General features: G+C 42.1%; 2 protein-coding genes across 6 annotated transcripts in view; one reads left to right on the forward strand and one right to left on the reverse strand.

The window, feature by feature from the left end:
- The first annotated feature begins 406 nt into the window (after window positions 1-406).
- LOC102368001 (cytochrome P450 2J2-like) lies at window positions 407-17,776 on the forward strand. Its single transcript, XM_014527795.2, has 9 exons — window positions 407-577; window positions 3,382-3,544; window positions 4,119-4,268; window positions 7,094-7,254; window positions 9,834-10,010; window positions 10,223-10,364; window positions 11,229-11,416; window positions 15,137-15,278; window positions 17,586-17,776. Exons 1-9 carry the CDS (start codon window positions 407-409, stop codon window positions 17,762-17,764), a joined length of 1,473 nt encoding a protein of 490 aa, XP_014383281.1. The 3' UTR covers window positions 17,765-17,776.
- Window positions 17,777-19,915: 2,139 nt separating this feature from the next.
- The window catches only part of CAPN10 (calpain 10), a 42,263-nt gene continuing 36,789 nt past the window's right edge, over window positions 19,916-25,389 (reverse strand). For 4 of the 5 annotated variants that reach the window (XM_025195938.1, XM_006017105.3, XM_014527805.2 and 1 more), the window contains 3 exons: window positions 25,032-25,231; window positions 24,377-24,422; window positions 19,916-20,781 (listed from right to left, as the gene is read on the reverse strand). In XM_025195938.1, coding sequence (XP_025051723.1) covers window positions 20,752-20,781; window positions 24,377-24,422; window positions 25,032-25,231 — 276 coding nt within the window. In that variant the 3' untranslated portion in view covers window positions 19,916-20,751. Of the gene's footprint in view, window positions 20,782-24,376; window positions 24,423-25,031; window positions 25,232-25,389 lie in introns of those variants that run through there. The other variant, XM_014527806.2, reaches the window with a different exon arrangement.

The raw sequence follows: 25,389 nt of genomic DNA on the forward strand, positions 1-25,389 counted from the left end.
TAAGAAATGTTAGCTGCTAGGAACAGAGAGGTATCTCCACTATACATGACTTCTGTGGTCCATGGTAACCAGTGTAAGAAATATTAAAATTTAGCCCTGGATCTGGTGTAAAAAGGAGTCTCTCACTGCAGAGAGAGAGAAAGGTCACACTAGGAGATCAGAGAAGAGACAGGCGTGGTTTGGCTCACTGAAGCGAGTCACATATTTCGAAGTTTACTAAATGTGCCTCAGCTAGCTAGTCTGTATACTGTATGAAAGAGAGAGAGAGTGAGGACAGAAGGGAGGCAGGCAGGCAGGGCTGGCTGGAGAGGACAAATGCTCTTAGCAAAGAACTAGAAGTCAGCTTAAAGTGAGCTCAGATAGAGCCCATGTCCAGAAAGAGAAGTGACAAAGCAGCATCACTGAGATGTGGGGGATACTTGAGATTTCAATAGCTCTGGCTGTTTTGCTCCTGATCATGCTGTTTCTGAAGTTGCAATGGGCACGTAGATGGCTTCCTCCAGGACCAACTCCCCTCCCCATTATTGGAAACTTGTGGCTGCTGGACTTTAAACTGCAGCGGGAGACTCTTGTGAAGGTATTTATTTTTGCAGAAATCTGAAGTAGAGATTTGCCTGACTGAAGTAGAGAGGTTCAGCTGGATTGCAATTAGAACTGCAGAGAAATTAGCTAATCAGTCACAGGGTATTCTCCAACTTAACTATTACCCAGATTCAACAGCCCAAGGATGCTGCACTACTGCTAAAACAATTATTTCCAAAAAAAGAAAAGAAGAAGAAAAATTTCAGACTGCTACTCTTCTTCTTGGTTTTAACTACTGTCTTTCTTTCTTTAACATATAACACCATCAAAATATGTATTTTTGTAATTTATAGACTTCATCCTCACATGCCCCATATGTAAGTAGCAATGAAGATCTGATCCAAAACCACTGAAATCACTGAGAGTTTATCCACTTGATTTCACTGGATTTTGAATCAGGCCCCAGGTTTGTTTCCAAAGTTTTTCCAAGGCAACTTAAATATCTTGCTCTGCCAGAGGTTGAGTGGTCGTGGCTCCTCTGGTATTTCCTCCTGTCCATGAGTGACAATGGTTAATAGATATAGAAGGACTCAGACATCTTCTAAAAAAAGCAGTCCCATTTATTATACTGATTGTTTAGATTCACTCCCTGCTGTATTTTGTGTTAGAGACTCATCCGACATAGCATACATGGTAAAACTTTCTTTGCCAGAGGCACTGGAATTGATACCACTGGAATATCTCCTGCTTGTGAGAAATCTGGTCTCCATTAGCAAACCAGCTGTCCACCCAAAACTGGCTTGTCTCTGTTTATCCATAATAAAACTTTGGAATGCCTCAGTAAATGATGTTTAAGATAGGACTGGAAATATCATATACTTGTTTTACTGGCTTCACTTGAAAAACAGCTTAAAAGTAACAAAAGTAAGAAATTTAATTCCAGCTCTATTTCAGGAGAAAAAAGAAGCCTGACCTGGGAAAAGACTATTAAGGGAAAGATGACAAAAATTATGGGGAGACAATAAGAAAAAAAATCTAGAGTTCAAAAATAGTTCTCTGCCTTCACGGAGGCCAAAAGGAAAGCAAGAACACACGCGGGGCACCCATACGCACATCCACTGAGGCTGCTCCGACGTGCTGTAATTACAGCATGGTCGGAGCAGACTTGATTAATCGAGTCTGCTGGAGCATGCCAACTACCGCGCTCCAGTGTCACATGTATCAGCATCCCTGAGCTGAATACTGGTGGTGGGGCGCTTTAACTAAAGCTTGTTTGGTGAGCATTAGTTAAAGTGCCCCTGCCACCATTTTTCAGCACGGGTATGCACATGTGATGCTCCAGGCGCTTTAATTAGAGCGGCTCTTGGAGGCACTCTAATTAACACCCCCCTCTCCCCTACCTCCCAGAGCACATGTATAAAGACCCAGAGAGTCTCATAAGATGAAAGAAAAACATGAAATGGGATCAAGCTGGTCTTTTTTCACTTTCTCTTTGAGTTAGAGATAAGGCATATGCTCGCAGAAGGTCTTTGGTTATATTTGGGGTGGATTACCCTCTTTTGGAGTGATTCCAATTCTTAGTATCTACATGCCATGAGGTGGAGTAAGATTGGCTTTCCACAGCCAAAGCAGGCCATAAAAGGAGTCAATAAATGCCCTTGTAGATTCAATGGGAAATATCACTTATAGAAAACTTCCAAAAAATTAATTTTAAGAGACCCCTTTATTGCTGTCTCTAGTGGGTTATGGAATAGAGAAGATCCCACACAATTTACTGATTCGTTTTGATGCACTGGCTGGGGAGTAGTTAGCTGATTGCACAATTTCACAATGATTACACACTTAATTTATACAACACAATTTTATTTTAAAATTCTTTGCTACGTATATAACACTGCTTAGCTTAGAAATACCACAAACATTAAGAACACAATAATTACATATGTCAGAAACAATGCTCCGAAGCACTTCCTTCCCAAACAATGCTATAAGAATTAGTATTACAAAAACAACTACAATTACAACTAAAAGTTAAATTTGAATCAATACTGTTATTTTCATAATATACTTACAATCCTAGAACTCCGAGAAGCCAAACACCTAAATATGGTTTCATTCCTCAGCAGTACAATTTAATGGGTTGGCCTCAGTAGTACGGTTCAATGGGCTCACCTCAGCAGTACGGTTCAATGGGCTGGCCTCAATACTGATAGGACTAAGTCCCCTTCTTTCAGTCCCTTTCGGGTGCTCTGCAGCTTCAGCGTGAGCTAAGAGATTCGTGTTCACGGAGAGGGTGGTTCAGGTGATCAGTCTGATCCGGCCTACACTTGCGATTCTTCCTTCGTTGTTCTGCAAGTGAAGTTACCTCCAAATTGGGACAGTAGGTTACAGTTTTTATTGAGTGAGCTGCCGTCTTGGGCCACTCCTACTCAAACCTGTCATTACCCCCAAATTTGGGCTCGGATCTTACTCAACAGATTCTTATGCTTAGTAATTAGTTTCTTTTGTTAATCATTTTAATTACTTTGGGGAACTTCCATACCACTGCAAGTGACCTTTTCTTACCAATCTGATCAAAAGGCTCTAGGGTTTGATCTCTCGGAACTCAGGATATTTGCTGAAAAGATCATTGTTAGGTTCTCTTTGTAAAAGACTTCTAAAGATAAAATTCAAAAGTTAAGACTTTAAGCAAAGTCTGGATTTTTCACACGTAGTCCAAAACAACAACCTAGATAAGGAGATAAATCTTATCTTCTTCCTGAAACTGGCTAATGGGCAACCATTACAAACATTCAAACTATTTCATTCAATATGACAATTGCTTTCAGCTTTTCTAACATATGTTTATCTACTCTCCAGTTAACCAACATCTATGGAAACATCTACACAGTGTGGATGGGACAGACACCTCTAATTGTACTGAATGGCTACAGAGCTGTAAAGGATGGCCTTATCTCCCATTCAGAAGAGACTTCTGGACGGCCTCTTACCCCTTTCTATAGGGACCTGATGGGTGAAAAAGGTACTGGATGTTACTTTATGGTTAGGAATGATATTGAAACATAAAGGTGACTTCGTAAGAAAGAAAAATTCTTTTCCATTGATGAGGTTCGCAGCAGAGCTGGAAAATTTAGAAAAACAGGTAAAAAAAAACCCCAAAATAAGTTTTATGCTACCGTATTTTCACAACACTCCACTGACAGTATTTGCTTTCTCTCTATTGTATTTGAAGAAAAATTTGCCTGTATAATTTGACCACATAGTGGCTTCAAGAAAAACAGACTCCACGTAACAAAAACCCACCCCATCACTGACAAGTGATCAAAAATCCAGTTAGGAAATGAAGCACGCTTGAGACACTGACAGTTAAGCAGTCCTGTCCTCTCCAAACACTGTCACCCTGGAGTTTCTGGGGATAGGTTTGGAAGATGAAACTAATGTTAGAAACTCATGTCGCAGATCACAATTCAGATCTGTAACGTTTATCAGCATATGCTCTCGTTAGAAAAAATGCGGCTTAATTTAACTGTACCTTTTACTATATAAGGGATTTCCCTTCTTAACAGTAGCATAGACATGCTCTTCCTTGTCCGCAGGCATTTTCCTAACGAGCGGTCACACCTGGAAACAGCAAAGACGTTTTGTCATGACAATTCTAAGGAGCCTGGTACTTGGCAAGAAAAGTCTGGAACATCGAATACAAGAGGAGGCCCATCATCTGATAGAGGCCTTTGCAAACGAGAATGGTAAACTAACTGAAAGACTGAAATGTAATGCTGTTCCTTATACTTAAGTCAGGCTGCAAATGATACTAAATTGAAGAGCCTCTCTGCTCCATAAACAACACAGGGTGGGACTTGACAGCAGTGGAACTGTTCATGAATTGCCTAGTTCCCTGGAGAATACCAAAAGTCTTGATTGTACTAACTGCAATTTGAAATTGTGTTTTCAAATACAGATGCCGAGACAATTTTTTTTTTTCTTCTTGTTATCACTCTCCTATTGGTAAGCAGCGAGCTTGTAGCAATCCCAATATTTAGGTTGCTTAACACTATCGATTGCAAAAGATTGCCGTGGACTTTGTGCAGAAAGATTTAACACCTGTCCTCTATGGCCACAGACAAAAGTCAATCTCTGTCCTCTTTATAAATCACCCTTCAGGTCATTTGAAGACTTATCAAATCCCTCCTCAGCCTTCTCTTCTCTATTTCCCCCGTAGTGAAGCCAATGACTTGTTTCATTCAAGCATGTCTTCTAGAATAACATCAAAAGCTAGACAGCATGGGCACATGAATATGCACAGCAAGGTAAAGGAGGGTACTCAACTGCTCCACAGTAATTGCCTATGTGGACTTCTTAACTGAAACTAAATGTTACTTTCCGAAACTCCCATTTGCTGTTCCAGTCTCAGTGCCGAAGTGAGCGTATTTGGAGGGGGCAGGGAGAGGAAAGCTAGTGACATGAACCACAACTTTCTGCAAAGAAAAAAAGCTCCAGGTCAGAGAACAATATACACTAGCCACTCCATAACAATGCAACAGTCACAGGGATGTGGCACCTGGGACAACATAAGAAGAGCACAGTCACACATGGCCAACCAAAACCCCGGCACCCTATCCAGGCACCACCAGCAAAGTAAAAGTGGGGTAGCCATGTAACATGCAGCAACACACTAACCTGGATAAAAGACTTGAATCAGGGAGTGACAGGTCCAAGCCACTCTTGAAAGGTCTAGTGAGCACTGGGATATACCACGTGGCATCACTTCTGCCATGCACAGCTAGCCAACGCACAGGGGACTCCCCAACATCTCCGCATAGCAGACAGAACTAGACTAAGCCACTTCCAGTCACAAGACTTGAACCCTAATGACCATCTGCCTCCCCTACAAGTTGGAACCAGCTTTTTATTGCTATAAACTAATGCAATTAGTCCTTAAGTGGCAACAGTCTGTGCTACAGTGCTGAAGAGTCAGGGTTCAAAACTAATGGAAATGCACGCTGCTACAACATAAAACAGAACGTGTTTTATATATACGCCTTAAATAAATAGAAAATTACACGTTAAAATATGTTATTTAGGTTGCAAAGTCAAGCACGAAAATGTATGAAATAAGAATTATGGTGACCTATATCTTTAATTCTGCCCTCTTGTGTAAATGTATTAAGATAGTCTTTAATTAAAGGACAAAAACTGCTTTTTCGGTGAGACCTTTGCTTTATGCTTTGCTTCATTTAAGCTGGCAGAGTCAGAAAACAAAATTAACACTACACGCATGATCTTAAATCGGGCATTTCCTAATTTCTGAGTGCTTTATTTTGCAACCTGAATAACATTTTTATGTATTTTTAAGTGGGTAATATCACTTTGGATTAAAGCTAGATATATATCAAATGAATAATGCACCTTGCAGTTTAATGATTTTATTTTTTTAAGTGAGTACCTGGAAATAGTCTACTAAGGTTCATCCAACTTCTGCTACAATCAGTCAGTTTTTCTATCTCCTTTAGAGGTAGCTGTATCAGGTCCCAACTAAGAGGCTAGATACTTGTGTTTTATAAATGTAGTTTTGATCTTAAGCTGGTGAACCAGGAGCTTTCCATTCTGTGGGGCAACTATTTCATAGATTTCACAGACATTAGGGCTGGAAGGGACCTCAAAGATCATCGAGTCCAGCCCCCTGCCCCAGGGGCAGGAAGTCAGCAGGGCTCATAGGATCCCAGCAAGATAAGCATCCAAATTTCTCTTGAAGGCGTTCAATGTAGGTGCTTGAACCACCTCCGATGGCAGGCTGTTCCAGGCCTTGGGGGCTCGGACAGTAAAGAAATTCTTCCTTACGTCCAGCCTGAAACGGTCTTGGAGGAGTTTATAACTGTTCAACCTCGTCATCCCTTGGGGCGCTCTGGTGAACAGACGTTCCCCCAGATCCTGGTGAGCACCCCTCATAAACTTATAGGTGGCGACCAGATCACCCCTAAGCCTGCGCTTTTCCAAGCTGAAGAGTCCCATAGCTCTCAGCCTATTATGCAACATTTTCCTTATACTTTGAAAAAAACAGCTTGAGGATTATGCCATACCTGAGGATTTATGCTTCTGTTCCAATGAAAGCCACAGAGGAGAGGAAAAATGCAATCACGTTACACAAAACGGTTCACAGGTCAGACCCTGGAGAAATAGGGAAATGCAAAGTATGTTTCCTCCAAATATATACTCAGTTCTGTCCTCCCAGAGAACAGGAATGGGGTGAACAGAAATAAGTCCCAAAAACCTCCTATGCAGGGATGCGCAGCAGCTGTTACACCGTAACTGCTACATGTACGTGATTCTGCAGTGATACTGTGGAGCTAAATCACCCCAAATGTGAACCTAAATGAGGCAGTTTTGAGGCACTGTCCCTTCCCCTTTTGAAGCTACTACAAATATATGTTTGTCTACATCATTATTCTTTTGTAAAATGTGTTTTTTTACCTAGAAACAATTCAACTTCCTGTTCAGTGCACAGCTACCTGCACTGTGCAGGCTCCTTCATGCACCTGATTAACTTTCTGCACCACAATGGTCATCTTCACAGGGAAACCCTTTGATCCCCACACGCCCATTGTCCATGGTATCGCAAACGTGATTTGTGCTGTGGTTTTTGGACATCGCTTCTCCAGTGAGGATGAATCCTTCAACCGGCTGATCAAAGCCATCTATTTTGTGATCTACTTTCAGGCAACTATCTGGGGCCGGGTGAGCATTCAGCTCCATCAACTTTGGCTGTGCTTCCGAGTAATACTAGATAAGCTAAAATTCCAAAAATATAGACTCTGACCGATGGCCATAATTTCAAAAAGCATCATGCAAGATTTTTGCTTGTGAAGCAATAAATGTACCCATCCACAGATGCGTTTTGTTTACAGAATATAATCAGTGAATCAAATGGCCTACGATTTGAGCTACAGCTATTTTGAGTTACTGTTGTTTTTAAATAGTAGATTTGCTACAGGGGTGGGCCAACCTGCAGCAGGGGTGCCACAAGTTGCACGGGCAACCTGTGTAGCATGCAGCAGATTGGGGAAGGAAGAGGCAGCACAGCAGCAGACAGGGAAAGCACAAAGCAAAGCATCAATATCAGGAAGAGCGCACAGGACAGGGAGCAGAAAGCAGAGCAGCAGCTTGGGCAGTGAGCTCAGGGCAGGGAGCAGAAAGCTAAGCAGCAGACCGAGTAAGGGAAAGGGATCAAAGTGGCACTCAGGGAGAGTGTGGGGCTAATTTGTTCCATGCCTACCCAAAAGGTTGACCCCTGCTAATTTAACATATTTCAAAATTAAGAAAGGCTTAGAGAAACACATATGTCTGGAATTGGATTTCTAAATGCTTCCAATAATGCCAGCGTAAACATTTGATTGTTGAGAGCTTGGAACTGGAAACAGAATCTAAACATTCAGCTAATAAAAGCCAATCCTTTGAAGCCCTGTCATTTTGAGCATGATTCAGATGAATCACGCGCTCCAAATTAACACCAAAATGTGATTTTTCCAAACATTAAACTTTGGGTATGGACAGATGAAACAATTATATAAAGTAACTCTTACATCTCCAAGTTCCTGTAGCAATACACCCGTAGCAAAACTAGTGCAACTTTATCTCTGTTCCTTGCTCACGTTGCAAAGGTTTAAGTGCCCATTGCATCCTCTCCGTCAGACATTTAAACCGATCTTCGTGTATATTGCATCTGGACCGCATTTTTATTTTTCAAGACCAAAGGGAACCATCAAAGAATCTAATTTGGCTTCCTGTATGATACAGTTCATAGACTTTCAATGTGATGAAAGAGCATTTTTCTTTGGTTGATTCCTCGGCTATACTGATTTTCTAACCTTCTAGTACTTGGCAACAGTATTTTTAGGTTGTGAGAGACCTCCAAGCAGAGGATCTTTAGAAATGTTAATATTTAACTGTGAGACTGTCTGACTACAAGGTTCTGCTGGTCCAGCTATGTTGATATAGAGACAATAAAAAAGCACAGCCCCGGAGACATAGCTCTGCCAGCCAAACTCTCAGTGTGGAGGCAGCTCTCCCATCAAAAGGAGGCTCTTGTCATTCAGGGGAGCTGGTACAGCTCTGACAACAGAAAAGTTCCTGACTTGCCAGACACCACAGCGCAGTCACCATAATTAAAGCGGCAGCAGCCCCCGCAGCCCCCACAATGTACGTCTCATCTAAGTGAACTTTGTGACACTTCTACAAGAACTTTCTCTCTTGATAATTCCTAGAAACTGAAACCCTCTAGTCCAGGGGCAGCCAACCTGCAGTGCAAGCGCCACAAGTGGCACGTGGCAGATGAGGGAGGGGACAGACAAAGCAGCAGCACAGGGCAGGAAGCAGAGCAGGAGATCAGGCAAAGAGCAGAGGGCAGGAAGCAGAAAGCAGAGGAAGAGATTGAGCAGGGAGCAGAGAATGGGAAGAAGAAAGCAGAGCAGCAGATCGCACAGGGGAAGGGGATCAAAGTGGCACTTGGGGGAGGGGGTAATTTGTGGCATGCCTGCCAAAAAGGTTGTCCCCCACTGCTGTAGCCATTAAAGACACAAAGCATGGGCAGAGTAAAAGGAAGCTTCCCACAAACGACTGTTCAGCAGTGCATCTCAAGTGTCTGGGAATGAACGTCTGCAAGAGTTCAAGAATCATTCAACCCTGGTATCTACTCAGTCCTCAGTGTTTTTATTGAGGAAAAGCAAGTGACAATAATTATCAGTATGGTTTATAATATAGGGACCGTATCTACTTGATAAGAAACTAGGCTACTTAGGTTATTGCCACCAATTTATTTCATGTAACATCAGTTTACATATTTCGGTCAACAACAGTCTAGAATTGACTGCTTATAGCAGAGACTGGTGGCAACCGAAGGCCCGCAGGATGGATCTGGCCCATAGGGCCACCAAATCCGGCCCGCAGCCAGGAGCTTCACCTGTACCATGCCACACCACAGCTGGGCACCAAGGGGCTTTTGTGGCAGGGGTTCCACCCTTGCTGTGCCATGACTGGGCAGTGGGGAGTTTTGCCTGTGCAGCCTGCAGCTGGGCATCAGGAAGAAGCAGCAATAGCAATGGGGCTAGGTCCTACCATTAGCCCACCTTGGACCTGAGCTGAGCCATGCCAGCCCACTGCCAGTAAAACGTTACTGGCCACTGACTCAGAGAAGAGATTAAAAGTTTCATATCCCTACCAGAAGCATAAACCCTCCACCTTGCACTTTATATTTTCATGACTCTAAAATCAGTTGATTTCACCTAAATTAAAACACCTTTCCTATATTTTACCTACAGATGTATGATGCTTTCCCCTGGTTCATGCATCGCTTCCCAGGACCTCACCAGCAAGTGTTTGCATACAATGATTTTATGCACAGTTTGGTTATGAATGAGGTCCAAAGTCACAAGGAGAAATGGAAAGCAGACGATCCACAGGATCTCATTGACTTCTACTTGGCTCACATAGCAAAAGTAAGTGCCTGTATTCTATATTAAACCAGCTTCTCCTTAGCTTCACTGCACACTGCAAATTTTACTGAAGGACAAAATGAAATGTTATAGATTAATATTCCAATTAATTTAGGAACTGGAGGAGATGTTTACTTTTATCATGGGCATACTTCATAAGTTTTCATCAAGCCATGTGTCAAAGCTTCTGCTTTTCTTCTGAATGCCCCATGCAGAACAAAGATGACCCCACCTCCACATTTAATGAAGATAACATGATTCAAACTATGGTCGATCTTTTGTTGGGAGGCACAGAAACTACAACTACCACCCTGTACTGGGCACTGCTCTACATGGTACAATACCCAGATATCCAAGGTAGGTGAAGGCACATCAAAAAGACTCACTTTACATAGTGTGTACAGTGTTACAAAACAAATATTAGATGCAACTACCAGTGAGCTGTCAACTAAAATTGCCTGCTAGCAATGCACTTCAGTGCTAGCGTGCTGGTAACTGAACAGCAGTTCCAAAATGTGAATTTAATATGTGGAACGTAATTAAGGAAAACGCGCAGCTTTCCCACCACCTTCTGAAGAAGCAAGACTAGCAGAGGCTAGACACCAGTAGCAGGGACCAGAAGTGACTGCTGTCTACCTGTCCAGTAGTATAAAGGTAGGAGAGAGAGAACAGCAGGTTGGAGAGGTCATTTTATATGCAAAATATGCATGTAAGCCTACCCAAAACACTTTTCACTGCCAAATCAAGTGGGCATAGCAGACAAAACTTTAAAACATCTAACTCTTATATGTCTTTATAATGTTCCCAACACAAAAATAAGGTAAAAACAATGGGAGTGTTAATGTGCCTCATTTCAAAGACAAATCTCTTACTCAAGTTGGGAAGTGAAGCCACTTCTGTAAAAGTTAATTTAAAAGAAAGGTGCCCTTGAGAGATTACCTTGCACTCACCCAGGGAAAACACATTTCTCTGTCTCTCAAAATCAGCTTTGAATCAGTGCTGGGATCAAACCACACTCCAAGGCATTTTGTGGCAACACATCTGTTCTAAAAATCCTGGGGTTGAAGAGCAATAGAGCAAGTCACATTAGCTTTTTTTAAAAAAAAAAAAAAAAAAAAAAAAAAAGAAAGAAAGAGACTGGTGGGGAGAAAGAAAAAACAGGAAAAAAAAGGGATGGAAAATATTTTTCTGTAATAAATATAACAAAGTAATACTTTGCAGGAAAAGTCCAGAAAGAGCTAGAGGCTGTTCTGGAACCCTCCCAAGTAATATACTACAAGGACAGGAAAAATCTGCCTTACACAAATGCGGTGATTCATGAGATCTTACGCTATAGCAACATTACTGCTGTTGGAGCCCCCAGACAGTGCGTGAAGGATGCCACAGTGCTGGGGTATCACATTCAAAAGGTAAAAAGACTTTCTCCAGGTTGATAACCCTTGCTGCTACTTAAAGTCTTTGCATTATGTTTGAGAACATGATTTCATCGTCACAGTCATGGAAACCATAAATTTGATGATACGTTATGATTTTCCCAATGCACCCAGCCAGTCAGTCTGAAGGGAGAATGCTTTGGATCATGGGACATGCAGCTCAGCCAGCAATGTTGGCCCAATTTAAGAATGGGGTCATTAACCCTCCAAACTACAATTCCCGTGTGGCAATGTACCACAGTAAGCAACACTTGGTAGGGTCATTGCTTAGCTCTGGTAAGGACGCTTGGTAACCTTTATACAAATGGTGCTTTTGCCACTGCTGAACAAACATACCTCAAACACAACATTTAAAATGAACATGCCAAAATCATAGCACTGTTTACAGTACTCTACTACCTACCCTACAAGCCTAGTCAAGAATCAAGACGCCGCTATAGGAAATAAGCATTTCCCAGATAAGTAACAAAGAAGCCTATACCGGCACCAGAAAACTCTCACCCTGGCTTCAGGCAAACTACATGAGGTGGACAAAGAAGATGGAGTGGGTGGGAGTAAATCAGACAGATGAGGAAACAAACACTGTGCACAAATCTGGGCTTGACACTTGCCCAACCAATGCCAGAGGGGAGGGATTTGTAGGCATCAAAGTAGTGAATATATTCCAAGGGGAGAAAGAGAATATGGTAAGGGGCTTTGTAAATTTTGACCAGCTACTTTTCGCCCCACACATAAGTGTGCAGCAAAGAAGAAAATATACAGGTGTTTGAAGGAACAGCAAATGATCAGGAAGCAAATGCATATAGGAGATCGGAGCTCAGCAGACTAGTGGATTTGACAGAGATACTGTAAAGTAAAATGCTGTCAAGCCAAATTCACTTCATCAGATGTTGTGAATGGGTGTGTAGAAAGCAAAGTTTAAGAAGGAGAGGACTGCAGAGCCACTGGCCATTATCTTTGAAAACTCGTGGGGATTGGGAGAGGTCCTAGGTAATTGGAAAAGGGCAGATATAGTGCCCATCATTAAGAGAAAAAGGAGGATCCAGGGAACTACAGACCAGTCAGCCTCACCTCAGTCCCTGAAAAAATCATGGAGCAGGTCCTCAAGGAATTCATTTCTAAGCACTTGGAGGAGAAGGAAGTGATCAGGAACAGTCAGCATGGATTCACCAGGGGCAAGTCATGCCTGGCCAACCTGATTGCCCTCTATGATGAGGTGACTGGTTTTGTGGCTGTGGGGACAGCAGTGCACATGATGCCCCTTGACTTTAGCAAGGCTTTTGATACGGTCTCCCACAACATTATCCCAGGCAAGCTAAGGAAGTATGGGCTGGATGAATGGACTGCAAGACGAATAGCAAAATGCCTGGAGCACCGGGCTCAGAGGGTGGTAATCAATGGCTTGATGTCTAGAGGGCAGCCAGTATCAAGTGGAGTGCCCCAGGGGTCGGTCCTGGGGCCGGTTTTGTTCATCAACGACCTAGAAGATGGCATTGAGTGCACCCTCCGCAAGTTTACAGATGACACCAAGCTGAGGGGAGCAGTAGATACAGAAGAGGGTAGAGCTGGGATTCAGAGTGACTGAGACAAATTGGAGGATTTGGCCAAAAGGAATCTCATGCGGTTCAACAAGGACAAGTGCAAAGTCCTGCACTTAGGAGGGAGCAATCCCATGCACCGGTGCAGGCTGGGAGCGACTGGCTGGGCAGCAGCTGTGCAGAAAAGGACCTGGGTGTCACAGCGGACAAGAGGCTGAATATGAGCCAGCAGTGTGCCCTTGTTGCCAAGAAGGCTACCGGCATCCTGGGCTGCATTGGTAGGAGCGTTGCCAGCAGATTGAGGGAAGTGATTCTTCCCCTCTATTCAGCTCTGGGGAGGCCACATCTGGAGTCCTGTGTCCCGTTTTGCCTCCCCTTCCTCTCCCCGCCCCCCACTACAGAAGGGATGTTGACAAATTGAAGGGTCTAGTGGAGTGCAATGAAAATGGTTCGGGGGCTGGGGGACAGGACTGGTGAGTAAGGCCTGGTTTAAATCACAGGCCCAGCTCACAGCACGGCAGCTCCTTGGAGTTCGCCCTGACGCAATCCTCTGCTGCTGGTTGGCAGCGGGGCCCCAGTAGCCCCAGTGCTTGCCACTTGCTCCTGATGACCAGGAGGCAAAAACTGCAGTTTTAAATATGCCATGGCTTTTGCCTCCCCTCTGGTCAGCAGCAAGCTGTGGGAGGCAAAAACCATGGCATATTTAAAACCAAAGTTTTTGCCTCCTGGTGAGCAAGCAGTAAGCGGTGGGGCCCCTCCGCCAATCAGCAACACGGGAGGACATGCAGGGGGAACTCTAAAATTAAAGGAGCCACCGCGCCATGAGCTGGGCCCCTGATTTAAACTAGTCCCGACTTATGAGGAGAGGCAGAAGGAACTGGGTTTATTTAGTCTGGAGAAGAGAAGACCGAGGGGGATTTGATAACAGCCTTCATCTCCCTGCAGGGGGGCTGCAAAGAGGATGGAGCTGGACTGGTCTCAGTGGGGGCAAATGACAGGACAAGGAGCAATGGGCTCAAGTTTCAGCAAGGGAAGTTGAGGTTAGATATTAAAATAAACTTTCTCGCTAGGAGGGTAGTAAAACATTGGAACTGGCTACCCAGAGAGATTGTGTGCACAAACTCCAACTTGGGAGGTTTTTAAGACCCAGCTAGATAAAGCCTTGGCTGGGATGATATAGGGACAGTCTTGCTTTGAGCAGGGCGTTGGGACTGGATGACCTCCTGAGGTCCCTTCCCACCCTAATTTTCTATGATTCTATGATTTTGAGGGAAATTAGAATGTAAAAGACAAGGGAGGAGGGACAGCGAGAGAAATAAAGACGAGAGGGGGCAGTGCTAGGAGAGAAAAGCACACAAACAGCAAACAAGCCAAGTTTAGAAACAAGCCAGAGATGAACAAAGTGATTCAAGCGAGGCCTCACCAGTGCTGAACAGAGAATCACTTCTTATGACCTGCACAGGATACACTCATTAAATAAAGTCCAGCGTACTATTAGCTTGTTTTGTCTGGTTTCCCAACAAAGTAACGGTATTGACTCATATACAGTCGCAATCCAGTATAACTTCAAGGTCCTTCTCTGTAGTACTATACCCTAGCCAATCATGCCCATTTTGTATGTGTTCCTTCTTCAGTGTGGTACATGTGCTTCACTGAACATACAAATCCTTCAGCAGTTATCAAACAAGGCACAATCTCATTGTACAGTAATTTCACCTAGACTGCACTCCTTTAGCTTACTCATGGGAATGTCATGGGAGACAGATCCAAAGACTTAATAAAGTCAAGGTGGACCATATCCACTGGTCTCTCTGCCCCCTCCCTCCGGAGCCATAAAGCTTGTTACCTTGTCAAAGGAGAGAGAAAAAGAAAGAGAAGAGAAGGCGGAAAGAGAATAAATCACATGGAATTTTCTCACTTTGCAAAATAACATTTGGGAACAGCATTGTCAGTGATGACCCTTTAAAATTAAGCTGATACACTGGGAAAAGAGGTTTGGCAATCTGAGGCCCTAACCTCAGCTGGTGTTAAAAGCCATAACTCTCCAGATGTCAGTGAATCTTATGCTTATTTCCACAAGCTAAGAAACTAGCCCTGCATTTTTACTTAGGTTACAAAGACCGGTTCACAAACAGAACATAATTTTGTGTTTTTACAGGGTACAATTGTGTTGCCAAACTTGCATTCTGTCGTATATGACCCTGGGTACTGGGAAACCCCTTGGAAATTCAACCCAAATCACTTTCTTGATTCAGATGGCAACTTTGTGAACAATGAAGCATTCTTACCATTTTCAGCAGGTAATGCACTGTCGTCTGAACCTTCCCAATATGTATACCTTGAGAGAAAAGGAAAAGAAGTTTTCAGTTTCCGAAGTTAAATATGCATGTGTGACAGGCAAGATCAACTGACTAACAGCAGCAGGGATTCAAGCCAAGTGATCTAACGTAATACGTTTGAAGGGTAATAAATGTAACATAACTATAATAAGTAGTCGTTCTGCTTTTAGCTAGAACTTCATACCTATGTCTGTTGAAGCATACACGTGGCAGAAATCTCAATGTGTCAGGTGACTTAAAATTGTCCTGATGACCCTCGTATTCGAACACCTCACTGTTCTTGAAACACTGATCCTCACAGCTGCCCTGTGAGGTCTGGAAGTGATATCACCCTCTTTCACATGAAGAACCTAGAAACAGGGAGACTACAGGACATAATACAGTACCACACAGCAATACCTGATCTACCTCTGAACAAGATAGCTTCTCAGCTGAGATAATTAGCTTACACAGAGTATCACATGCATGCAGCTGTACTGTTTCTGGTATCCAAGGTAATTTATTTAGAGGTTGCTCAACTAAGAACTAGCTCACTGTGCCACGGCAACATAGCTTATATGATTTGCCAAAGGTCACAAAGGAAGTCTGTGGGGGATATTGAAGATGGGTCTCCCAAGTTTTCAGCTAACACTTTATTCATGAGCCGATCCCCTTTTAACCCAGGGAGCAGATGGAGAAGTGTTTTCAATAATCAGGCTGGAAAGAAAAGCAGTGCAACAAAGGGACTAGGTCGTAGCTGAAGAATTAATTGTAAAAATAAATAGAATAGAAAGATACGGACAGCACATCCTGCCCCACAGACAGAATATCAGTTGAGCACCAATATAAAAATGAACCGAGGCACAATATAAGCAATAGCTTAACTGCAGCTGTGAATGGTCAAAACAGTTAGACTGCCTGCGGACACAGGGCTTCCTACTCATGCTTGTAGGCTGGCTGGTCTGTATGTCAGCTGGATTGTTTTAACTGCTTGGTGTGTCCATTCCTAGCTTAAACCATAGTAAATTGCCCCTGGATGTAATAGGAAATAAACTGTAGTGACAGAACAGATGGATGAAAGAGTTACAGCAGATTCAGCTGAACAAGTCAGTTTTTCTGTCCTTCATGCTATAATTGTTTCTTCTGTCCACATACCATAAATCTGGTGCAGTAATAAAAGCAAATGCCACACTAGAACGCATATATAGGAACCAGATTAAACAGAGCAAATCTAATTTTCAGTAGCAGCTGCCCCAATTGCCTGTGCAAATCCTACATTCTTGTATGCAAAGATAATACAGAGGCTCTTACCTGCTTTGCACACCTACCTGTCCATCTACTCATTTGACTGCAGGAAGACAAACTAAGGAAACATTTTAAAACTGGACATAGGATTTGGGGGGGGGGGGGAAATACACAGCTGATATAAAGAACACTGCAAGGTATCTCACAATGCATTTTGAAAGCAAACTGACAACTTAAGCTATAGACGTGAGTTGGAGTTGAACGTCTTCATGATTCTTTTCCAAAGAACTAAGGGCACGTCACACGTGCAGCGAGACGCATCACATGTGCTCTGACATGCTATAATTACAGTGCGTCAGAGCCGGCTCGATTAATCAAGTCTGCTGGAGCTTGGTGATTACTCACTTGACCAGTTTTAGTTAAAGCACCCCCACTGCCATTTTTCAGCACAGAGATGCTGATACATGTGACACTCTGGGTGCTTTAATTAGAGCATCCATGCTGGCTGTCGTTCAAAATCCTACCTTTTGCAAGTTCCTTGATGAATTTTTCCAGGATTTTCCCTGGGATAGAAGTTAGGCTAATTGGCCTATAGTTGTCTGGGTCCTCTCTCCTCCCCTTCTTGAAGATGGGCACAATATTAGTCCTCCTCCAGTCTTCAGGGACCTCCCCCAAGCACCACGAGTTTTGAAAGTTTCGCCAGAGGTCCCACGATGATTTCTGCCAGCTCCTTCACACTCTCGGATGAAGTTCATCTGGTCCTGCTGACTTATAAATATCTAACTTTTCTAACTGATCACGCACCAGCTCAACGTCAACAGTAGGAAGGCAGTCATTCCTATCATGCCCATTCTGAACCTTATCTAGTATGATTTCCCCCTTAATTATATTCTTTCACATGAGGCAACACCAACCCTTATCTTATAATTTGGTTAATCCAAAAGAGACTATCAGGAGAAAAATCAAGAATTCTGTTCAGAAATTCTCCCGTCTTTGACTCATTCTTTGCAAATATTTGTAATTTTCTTCCCTTTCCTTATGCAGGGCATCGTGTATGTTTGGGGGAACAGATGGCAAGAACTGAGCTCTTCATCTTCTTTGCCAACCTGCTGAGGGCGTTCACGTTCCAGCTTCCTGATGGAGTGAAAAAAATTAATTTGGACTATATTTTAGGAGCTATACTGAAGCCACATCCATATAGGCTCCGTGCTGTTCGACGCTAGTCTACCATATACCACAACACTGAGGTGCTGCTTTCATATATATAAAAAGCTATTGTAAGTGTATTCGGACATAAGGTAATACCTATTGGAAAGAGTAATCTAAACCATCTGTACAAAAAATAGCATTTCAGCAACTAAGATTTTAAACAAGAGATCTGTGAATTGTCATGCAACACTTACTGTGGAAATCCATTCACTAAGACGTTAGACCAGGGGCGGGCAATCATTTCAGCTGGAGGGCCGCATAATGAGTTTTGGCAAACTGTCAAGGGCCACAAGGGTAGCCTCCATGGGACAATGCCTAGGCCAGGCGGGACTGAGGGACCCCCCACAGGCCGGACAAAGCCCCTCGGTGGGCCAGATCCGGCCTGCAGGCCAAATTTTGCCCACCTCTGTGTTAGACTATGTTAAGAATAGGACAAAGGTAGCAGAAAATGAAATGACATCAAGCAAATCAGTTATTCAATCCCAGTACCACTGCACAATACTCCAGATGCAATAATTTGAAACTTTAGTGTGCTATCATCCAGACTCTCTGATTTTTTTTTTCCTTCCCAGGCTTTTTGCCTTTTTCCAGAAGTTAGGTTCACTGGCCTGTAGCTCCCAGCATCCCCTCTACAGCCTTTTTTAAATATGGGCGTTATACCCTCCAGTCCTCTGGTACCAAGGTTTTTAGTGACAGGATGCACACTGCAGTTAGGAGTCCAGCAATTTCCAATCTGAGCTCCTTCAGGCTGAATGCCATCAGGTCCTGATGATATGCTACTGTTGAGTTTATCAGTTTCCTCTATGGCCTCATCTATTGACACCTCCACTTAGGTCCACTCCATTCACTTGTCTCTGGAGAGGACTGGATCTGATGAAGGGACCTTCTAATATCTTCCAGTGAAGATAGATGCAAAGAATGCATTTAGTTTCTGAGCAATTGCCCCCTCATCCTTTAGCACCCTTTTCACACCCTGATCATCCAAAGACCCACCTGGCTCCCCGCAGGTCTTTGGCTTCTGATGTACTTAGAGAAATGTTTAGTGTCAACTTTTGTGTCTCTAGCAAATTTCTCCTCAAATTCTCTTAGTTTGTCTTATTAGTTTTACATTGCTTTGCCAGTGTTTATGTTCTTTTTTATTTTCCTTATGATCACCACTTTTTGAAAGAAGCCTTTTTTCTGTTTACTGCCTCTGTAACTCTGCCATTAAACCATGCTGGCTTTCTCTTGGTCGACTTTTTTTTTTGATTTGTGGTATGCATTTGCTCTGTGCCTCCAATAAGCTGTTCTTAAGCAGTGCCCATGCTGCCTGCAAGTTCCTCACCTCCTTAGGGGCTCCTCCTAACTTCCATCTAACTAGCTTCCTCATTTTGGTGTGCTCCTTTCCTCGTACTATTTAGGCTAATACAAGTTGGGCACATGAGTAAGCTCTTGGACAATCGGGGTCTCTCAATCACAGTTCTTTGGAAATCCCCTTTGGGCTTGGCAAGGAAATGTCACTTTAGGATTACATCCTTGTCTCCTTATTTCTTCGTTAAACATGCTCTGGTTCTCTGTACAAACATGCTGATGCATGTACTTTACTGTATTTTGGATCCAACTCCTTTTTTTTGTTTTACAAGTCCAACTTTTTTTGCAAGTTACTAGAACATTACTCAACTATTTATTAAGGGAGGAAAATGACCTTTTCAGAACTAAAGAAATTTAACTGAATTGCCAGCATCTATTAAAGCCACTCTTAGACACTCTAGAGTTCTACATAAATTAGGGGCCTGGTACCCTGGGTCTCATCTTCTGCTGTCTCTCATACTACTCAAATGAAAAGTACATCTAGACACCTGCTAATTCCACTCGTGAAAAGTTTCTGGTGCATCCAAATCAGCTGTCTGCTGCCTACTTGCTTTCAATTTCAGTTCAATACAAACAACTGCAAACATACAGGAAGTTGAAGTGTAGCATAAAAGCTAAGATATAATGATGATTATGTAACAACAACCTAAGAGGAAGAAGAAACAGACTGTCCATCTCTAGACTTTCTGGAAATGGTGGAACTCCACAGAATACTACAAAAGCCTGCCGTAACAAAAGGCATAAAAGTTAAATATCACTAGTTATTTCCTTTTTTTAAATAAAGGGCATTTCTTAACTCTTTAATATTACCCAACTTTTATTAAAGAAAATACAATGTTTAAATAAAATCCAACTTGAATAGGAAATATTTTTAATAGGAATTAAGAAAAGTCTGTTAAACGACATGTTTTTCTACAGAGAGGGGAGGTCCCTCTGAACACAATAGTCTCAATACTGGCTACAAAGTACAATGTAAAGAATTTTGGAACAAAAAATCTTAGCAAAAGTCTTTCATCCTTTTCCTCCCAGGTATTCACACGACGCACACACAAAAACCAAACCAAAAACTCCTGCCAAGCTTCATTGATTTGTGACTTAAAGAACTATTTGTAGTAGCAGGAACCATGATAAAGTGCTCAGAAATAAACTGGCAGTGTAAGACATAGATCAGGTCTTTTCCTACTCCAGTGTAATTTGTTGGCTCCTACAGTCTTCTTCCTGAAAAAAAGATTCCAGTTGTTCTCCTCCCTTGGTCTCCTGAGGTTGTTCTGTAAACTTTGATATTTTTCACCCAATATTCTTTCTTTAGATATGCATAAATATTTTCTTTTTCTTCTTTTGATTCTGTTTTAAAATTGCAGCTTGAGTTCAAATGTGCAGTCTTCATCCGTATTAGTGAAGAGCCGAGGTACAATACAAGGTCCAGTTGTATGATGCTGGTTGTAAAATATACAGAGGGAACGAATGCTCATCATGATACATACAGTAAAGGAGGTATCTTTACAGACAAGTCAGCACAGGGTTGACACGTGATGGGAAAACTGTGGACTCCAAAGTGCTTCCCAAGTACTTCGTTTCAAACTGAAGCCAACCAGAGGTCAGACAGTTCTAGACTTTCCACCATTTGTCACATCAGCACAAGGATGTCACATTACTTTTTCATCACAGCTGTAAAGGAGACCTACAAAAATAGGGGAATAGAAGCCACTTCATGGATTAAAACTTGTCATTTTAAACATGTCATTAGCAACAGGGAAAAACAGATTGAAGGATAGCCTTAAGCTAAACAGAGAAAAGGATGATTTGGATAGTAAGACCAAGAAGCATTACACGCTTGCTTCTTATTAAATCCATATGCTGTTAATCTCAAAGAAAACAAATCCCATAACTTCATTAATTTGACCTTAGACAGGACAAGAGGTCTTAGAAAATAAAATACACCAATACTCACCTCGGCTCTAATACTTTCAGAAATCAAAAGTCCACCTTCTAGTTAAGGCAAACTAAAAGAAGCCCACCATAAAAGAAGTTCAGTGCCCTGCACTGCTTTCTCTGCAAACACCTAAATTGCTTCAAGGTCCTATTCTTGATTTATAACCTTAGTCAGGGTACAGTTTGCAAAACCCAGAGATCATCAGTTTTTGGACCCCACAGTGACAGCTGTAACCAACAAGGTGACGGTGGCTGTCATCTCCAAACGAAAATTTTCAGGGGGCTGAATCAGGTTATTCCCAGTGGGAGACACTTGGTTGTGAATTCCCCCTATCACTAAAAAAGCAGAGTAGGCTTAAGTTTTACCGCAGTTAGAGAACAATATAACGATGAAGTTACATATCACACTTAGACCATACTGAGCTAGAGTAATGAGCATCCACGTGTCAAAGCTCATTAACACACACTTAATGCTCCCTGAACATCTCAAAATTATGCCACTTCAGGCAAAGGTGAACTGTAGGCCATGTTACCTACCTTGTATTATGGTAACTTCAGCCTGATCTACAGAGATAAAACCAGTAATTTGCAGTCCTCCAGCACCCCAGGATGCAGGGATACAGCCCAGTTGTCCTCCTGCCTAGCTATACCCCTGCTCACCAGCCCTCTAGTGCTAAGTCAAAATTTTGCAGACAAGAAACAGTATTAATCCTTAACATAAAAGTGTTCAAGCATGTTCTAACTTTAACACCACTTAACAGTCCATAGGTTTAGTATGGTCCAAGTGTAAAGTGTTATTTGACCTTTTAAGAACAGGCCTTCCTCAATAACAACAGCCTACCAATGTGTGCCCTGGGGAGTCAAAAACCACCAGTAAAGAAAAATGTAAAATTTAAAAAAGTAGTAGAAATTATGTTATGTATAATCAGGTATTACAGATCCTAGATACTAAAACAGTGAGCATCATTTGAATGGGTACAGATATATTTTTTTCCTCTCCAATTTCTAAAAAATATGCAAAGTCCACACTTAGTTGTTTGTGTGGTTTTGAGGACAAAGTGTAGTGACTGGTCAACCCAACCTGGGACATAAAATTTAGTAAGCTAACTTTAGTTTTTTCCAACTGGCCTCTTTCCATCATTGAGTCTTTATCTAGTTTGCATTTTTCTTGCATAATAAGCAAACACTATTATCATGAACACACTATGATCTAATAGGAAAGTCAGAATTTTTTGAACAAATTATTATTAAAATACCATTTAAAAAATGTTTACCACCAAAATAAAAATGCTATCAGTGTCAGAAACTCTGTGCTCATACCCAGCCCTGTGAAACCATATATGCACATGTAAAACTAGTAGGGAAGGGGAAAAAGAAATCAGGAAATGTAATATATGTTCTATAAATAAAAACACAGACCTTCTGAACTGTACAGCCCAGTCATCTGCACATTTTCCTCATTCCTTTCCCCCCTCTATTCCTGCATGTTTATTTTTAACACTAGGAATCTGATATTAGGCAGAACAAAATTTCTAAATTTTGCAGTAACACCAAGAGTTCAATCTACACCACGGCCCATTTGGGTGGGTAGAGGCTATAACACAGAGAAAGAGGAGAATTACAGTCAGATATATGTATGTTTAAACTTTTGTTTTGTTCACCATCTTCAAATGTTTGGTTCAACATTTTCTTCAATGACCTGGAACACTGAAATATCCAAGTTTGCAGATGATAATAAATTATTCCAGGTAGTCAAATCCCAAGCTGACAGAGAGGAGCACAGAAAGATCAAACCAAGCTAAGTGAGTGGGCAAAAAAATGTCAACAATTTGAAGGTCATCTGCCAAGTGCAAGGTAATGAACACGGGGAAAAATAATCTCAACTACATACACAATGCTAGGTTCTGAACTAGCTGTCATGTATGACTTGGAAAACAGAGCCTGGAGTAACTGTAGACAGTTCTCTAAAAATGGCAGCTGTGCGCGCTGTGGTGATCCTTCCCCCTCACCTCCCCAAAATGTTGGGCATCACTAAGAACAGAATTAAAAACAACACACAAAATATCATCATGCCACTATACAAATCTATGGTGCACCCACATCTTTAATACTGCATGCAGTTCTGGTCTCTGCATCTTAAACAGGATGGAGCAGAATGGCAAAAGGTACTGAGAAGGGCAAACAAAATGATCAGGGGCATAGAGCAGTTGCCACTAAAAGGCGAGGGCTCTTCAGTTTGGAAAGGAGAAGGCTAAGGGAGGGATATAAAAGAGGTCTGAAAGGTGAAAACAAAGTGAATAGGGAACTGTTATTTACCAAGTCCCAAAATACTACGAATAAAGGGTATCCACTGTCATCAGCAGGAGACTGGTTTAAAACTAACAGGAGAAAGTACTTTTTACCTAGCATGTTCTTAACTTGTGGAGCTCGTTACCACAGGAGGTGGTAAGGACAGGTAGCATAGCCAGATTCAAAAAGGGACTAGACAAATTCATGGATGAGAGATCTATTAATAGGTATTAAAAGCAGGTGTTGGCATCTTGAAACCAATGATGGTGGATGCCAGGAGGCTAATAAATAGGTTATAGATTACTCTAAATATACCTAGTTCACTGCTTTCTCTCTAAATCAACTCTTTTGGCAGACATGCCACAAATTCAGCCCCATGTCCTCCTAAGGGTCACCCAATTCCTTTCCTCTGCCAGATCTGCTGCTCTGCTTTCTGTTCCTTGCTCAATCTGCTTCTGTTTTCTGCTCCCTGCCCTGTGCATCCTATCTTATAAACTGCTCTGTTTTCTTCTTCCTACCCCATCTACCACTGTGCTGACTGCCCCCTCCCTGATCTGCCACATGCTACACAGAGACTGCCTATGCCACCTGTGGGCAGGCTGGCCACCTCTGCTCTAAAGCATACCTTCCTGCCAATGTTGGAAACAGGACAGCAAGCTAAATGGACCACTGGTCTGACCCAATATGGCACTTCTTATGTTGTACATACATATATTTGGTTAATTTCTTATGAGCATTATAGCAGAGGTGAGTAGTAAGGAAGGATTTGAAGGAGGGAATAGTAACTTCATAGATCAGTAAGGAGATAATTCTTTGGTCACAGGGCAGTAAGAGAGCAGAGAGTTATAGTATAACTGCTAGTTTGTAGATTGAAAAAAGATGGAGTTGTTGAAGATCATACCACTAGCCTCAAAACAGCATCAGATCTCTTCAGTTCCCATCTCTCATTCCCTGACTCAGCAAATTAGCAACTGTGTATATGTTTCGATCACTGATGCATCTCCATCTGTCTCGCTCTCCTTTACTGTTACTGAATAATTTAAAATGCCACTTACTTCTTGCAAAACATGTCCAAGTGTCTCTTGGCTCTGAATGCGTTTTCTGTTTTAAAAGAAGCAAAATAATTGATTCAGTACAGAGCACTAGTAGTACTTGCAAAAAAAAAAAAAAAATCAATCTAATTTTTGTCATATTTCCAGAAAACAGGGGAGTTCTGGGCTATGCTCTGCTAGAGATTGCTACCCATCAGGGGAATCCTGGGGTCAAATTCTTTAAGGAATACTTAACCAAGCATTAAGGGCTACTAATATAAGGTTTTCCTGACTAAGACTTACCGCCTGCTTCCTTTTCTGAACAGTAATCTGTTTAGTGACGTAAGCAATAAAATCTCGGTTTAGGTCTTAATATAGGAGTATGGGTGACACTCCCTGCTATTCCAATTCCAGCCTCCCAAGCCCTAGGAATCTCTGTTCTTCAGCAGTGGGTAAGAGGAAGTTATGCAAATCCTCCAGCCTTAGACAACAACTTTTCCAGAGTCAAAGCACAGGCATGCACTCCTTCATAAATCAGTGGAAATGACTTAGGAAAATAACGATGTTCTAACACAAAAAAGTATAGTATAACAACAGTGATTGCGTACTGCAGTCTATGCTATATAATAAGTGTATTTAACAGTATCTTAGGTCCAAACACAAGCCCACTTATTTTTACCTGTCTATTTTTGTTGCTATGATAACTGTGAAATTCCCCTCTGTATTAGGCAAGTATGTTGAGGGTACAATCACATAATTCCCTGCAGAAAGTCTGCAAAGTTGGCTCACTTCTTGTGAATAGCAATGAGGTACACAGCTAACCAGTGGCTCCAATTGCAGAAAAAAAGCAGCATGTGGTTTCCAGTTACTGTTAGGTATCTACAGAAATGAGAAAAATAAAACCCTGTATATCATTTTAAAAGTTTCAGATAACAGCTTTAAGAAAAGAGTTATTTTCCACACATACTTTACCCAGCCTAACACACACCTTCTTCCATGTAGGACTACCGTTGTCTCAAGGTTACTTGGCAACTGAG

This window comes from Alligator sinensis, unplaced genomic scaffold (assembly GCF_000455745.1).
Source record: "Alligator sinensis unplaced genomic scaffold, ASM45574v1 scaffold301_2, whole genome shotgun sequence".
Classification (NCBI taxonomy): domain Eukaryota; kingdom Metazoa; phylum Chordata; order Crocodylia; family Alligatoridae; genus Alligator; species Alligator sinensis.

Excerpts from the sequence above, each read along its gene's own strand:
- LOC102368001 (XM_014527795.2), top strand. The coding sequence starts at position 407 with ATGTGGGGGATACTTGAGATTTCAATAGCTCTGGCTGTTTTGCTCCTG. Across the intron at positions 3,545-4,118 it reads GGACCTGATGGGTGAAAAAG|GCATTTTCCTAACGAGCGGT; the intron begins GTACTGGATGTT and ends CCTTGTCCGCAG. Across the intron at positions 15,279-17,585 it reads ATTCTTACCATTTTCAGCAG|GGCATCGTGTATGTTTGGGG; the intron begins GTAATGCACTGT and ends TTCCTTATGCAG.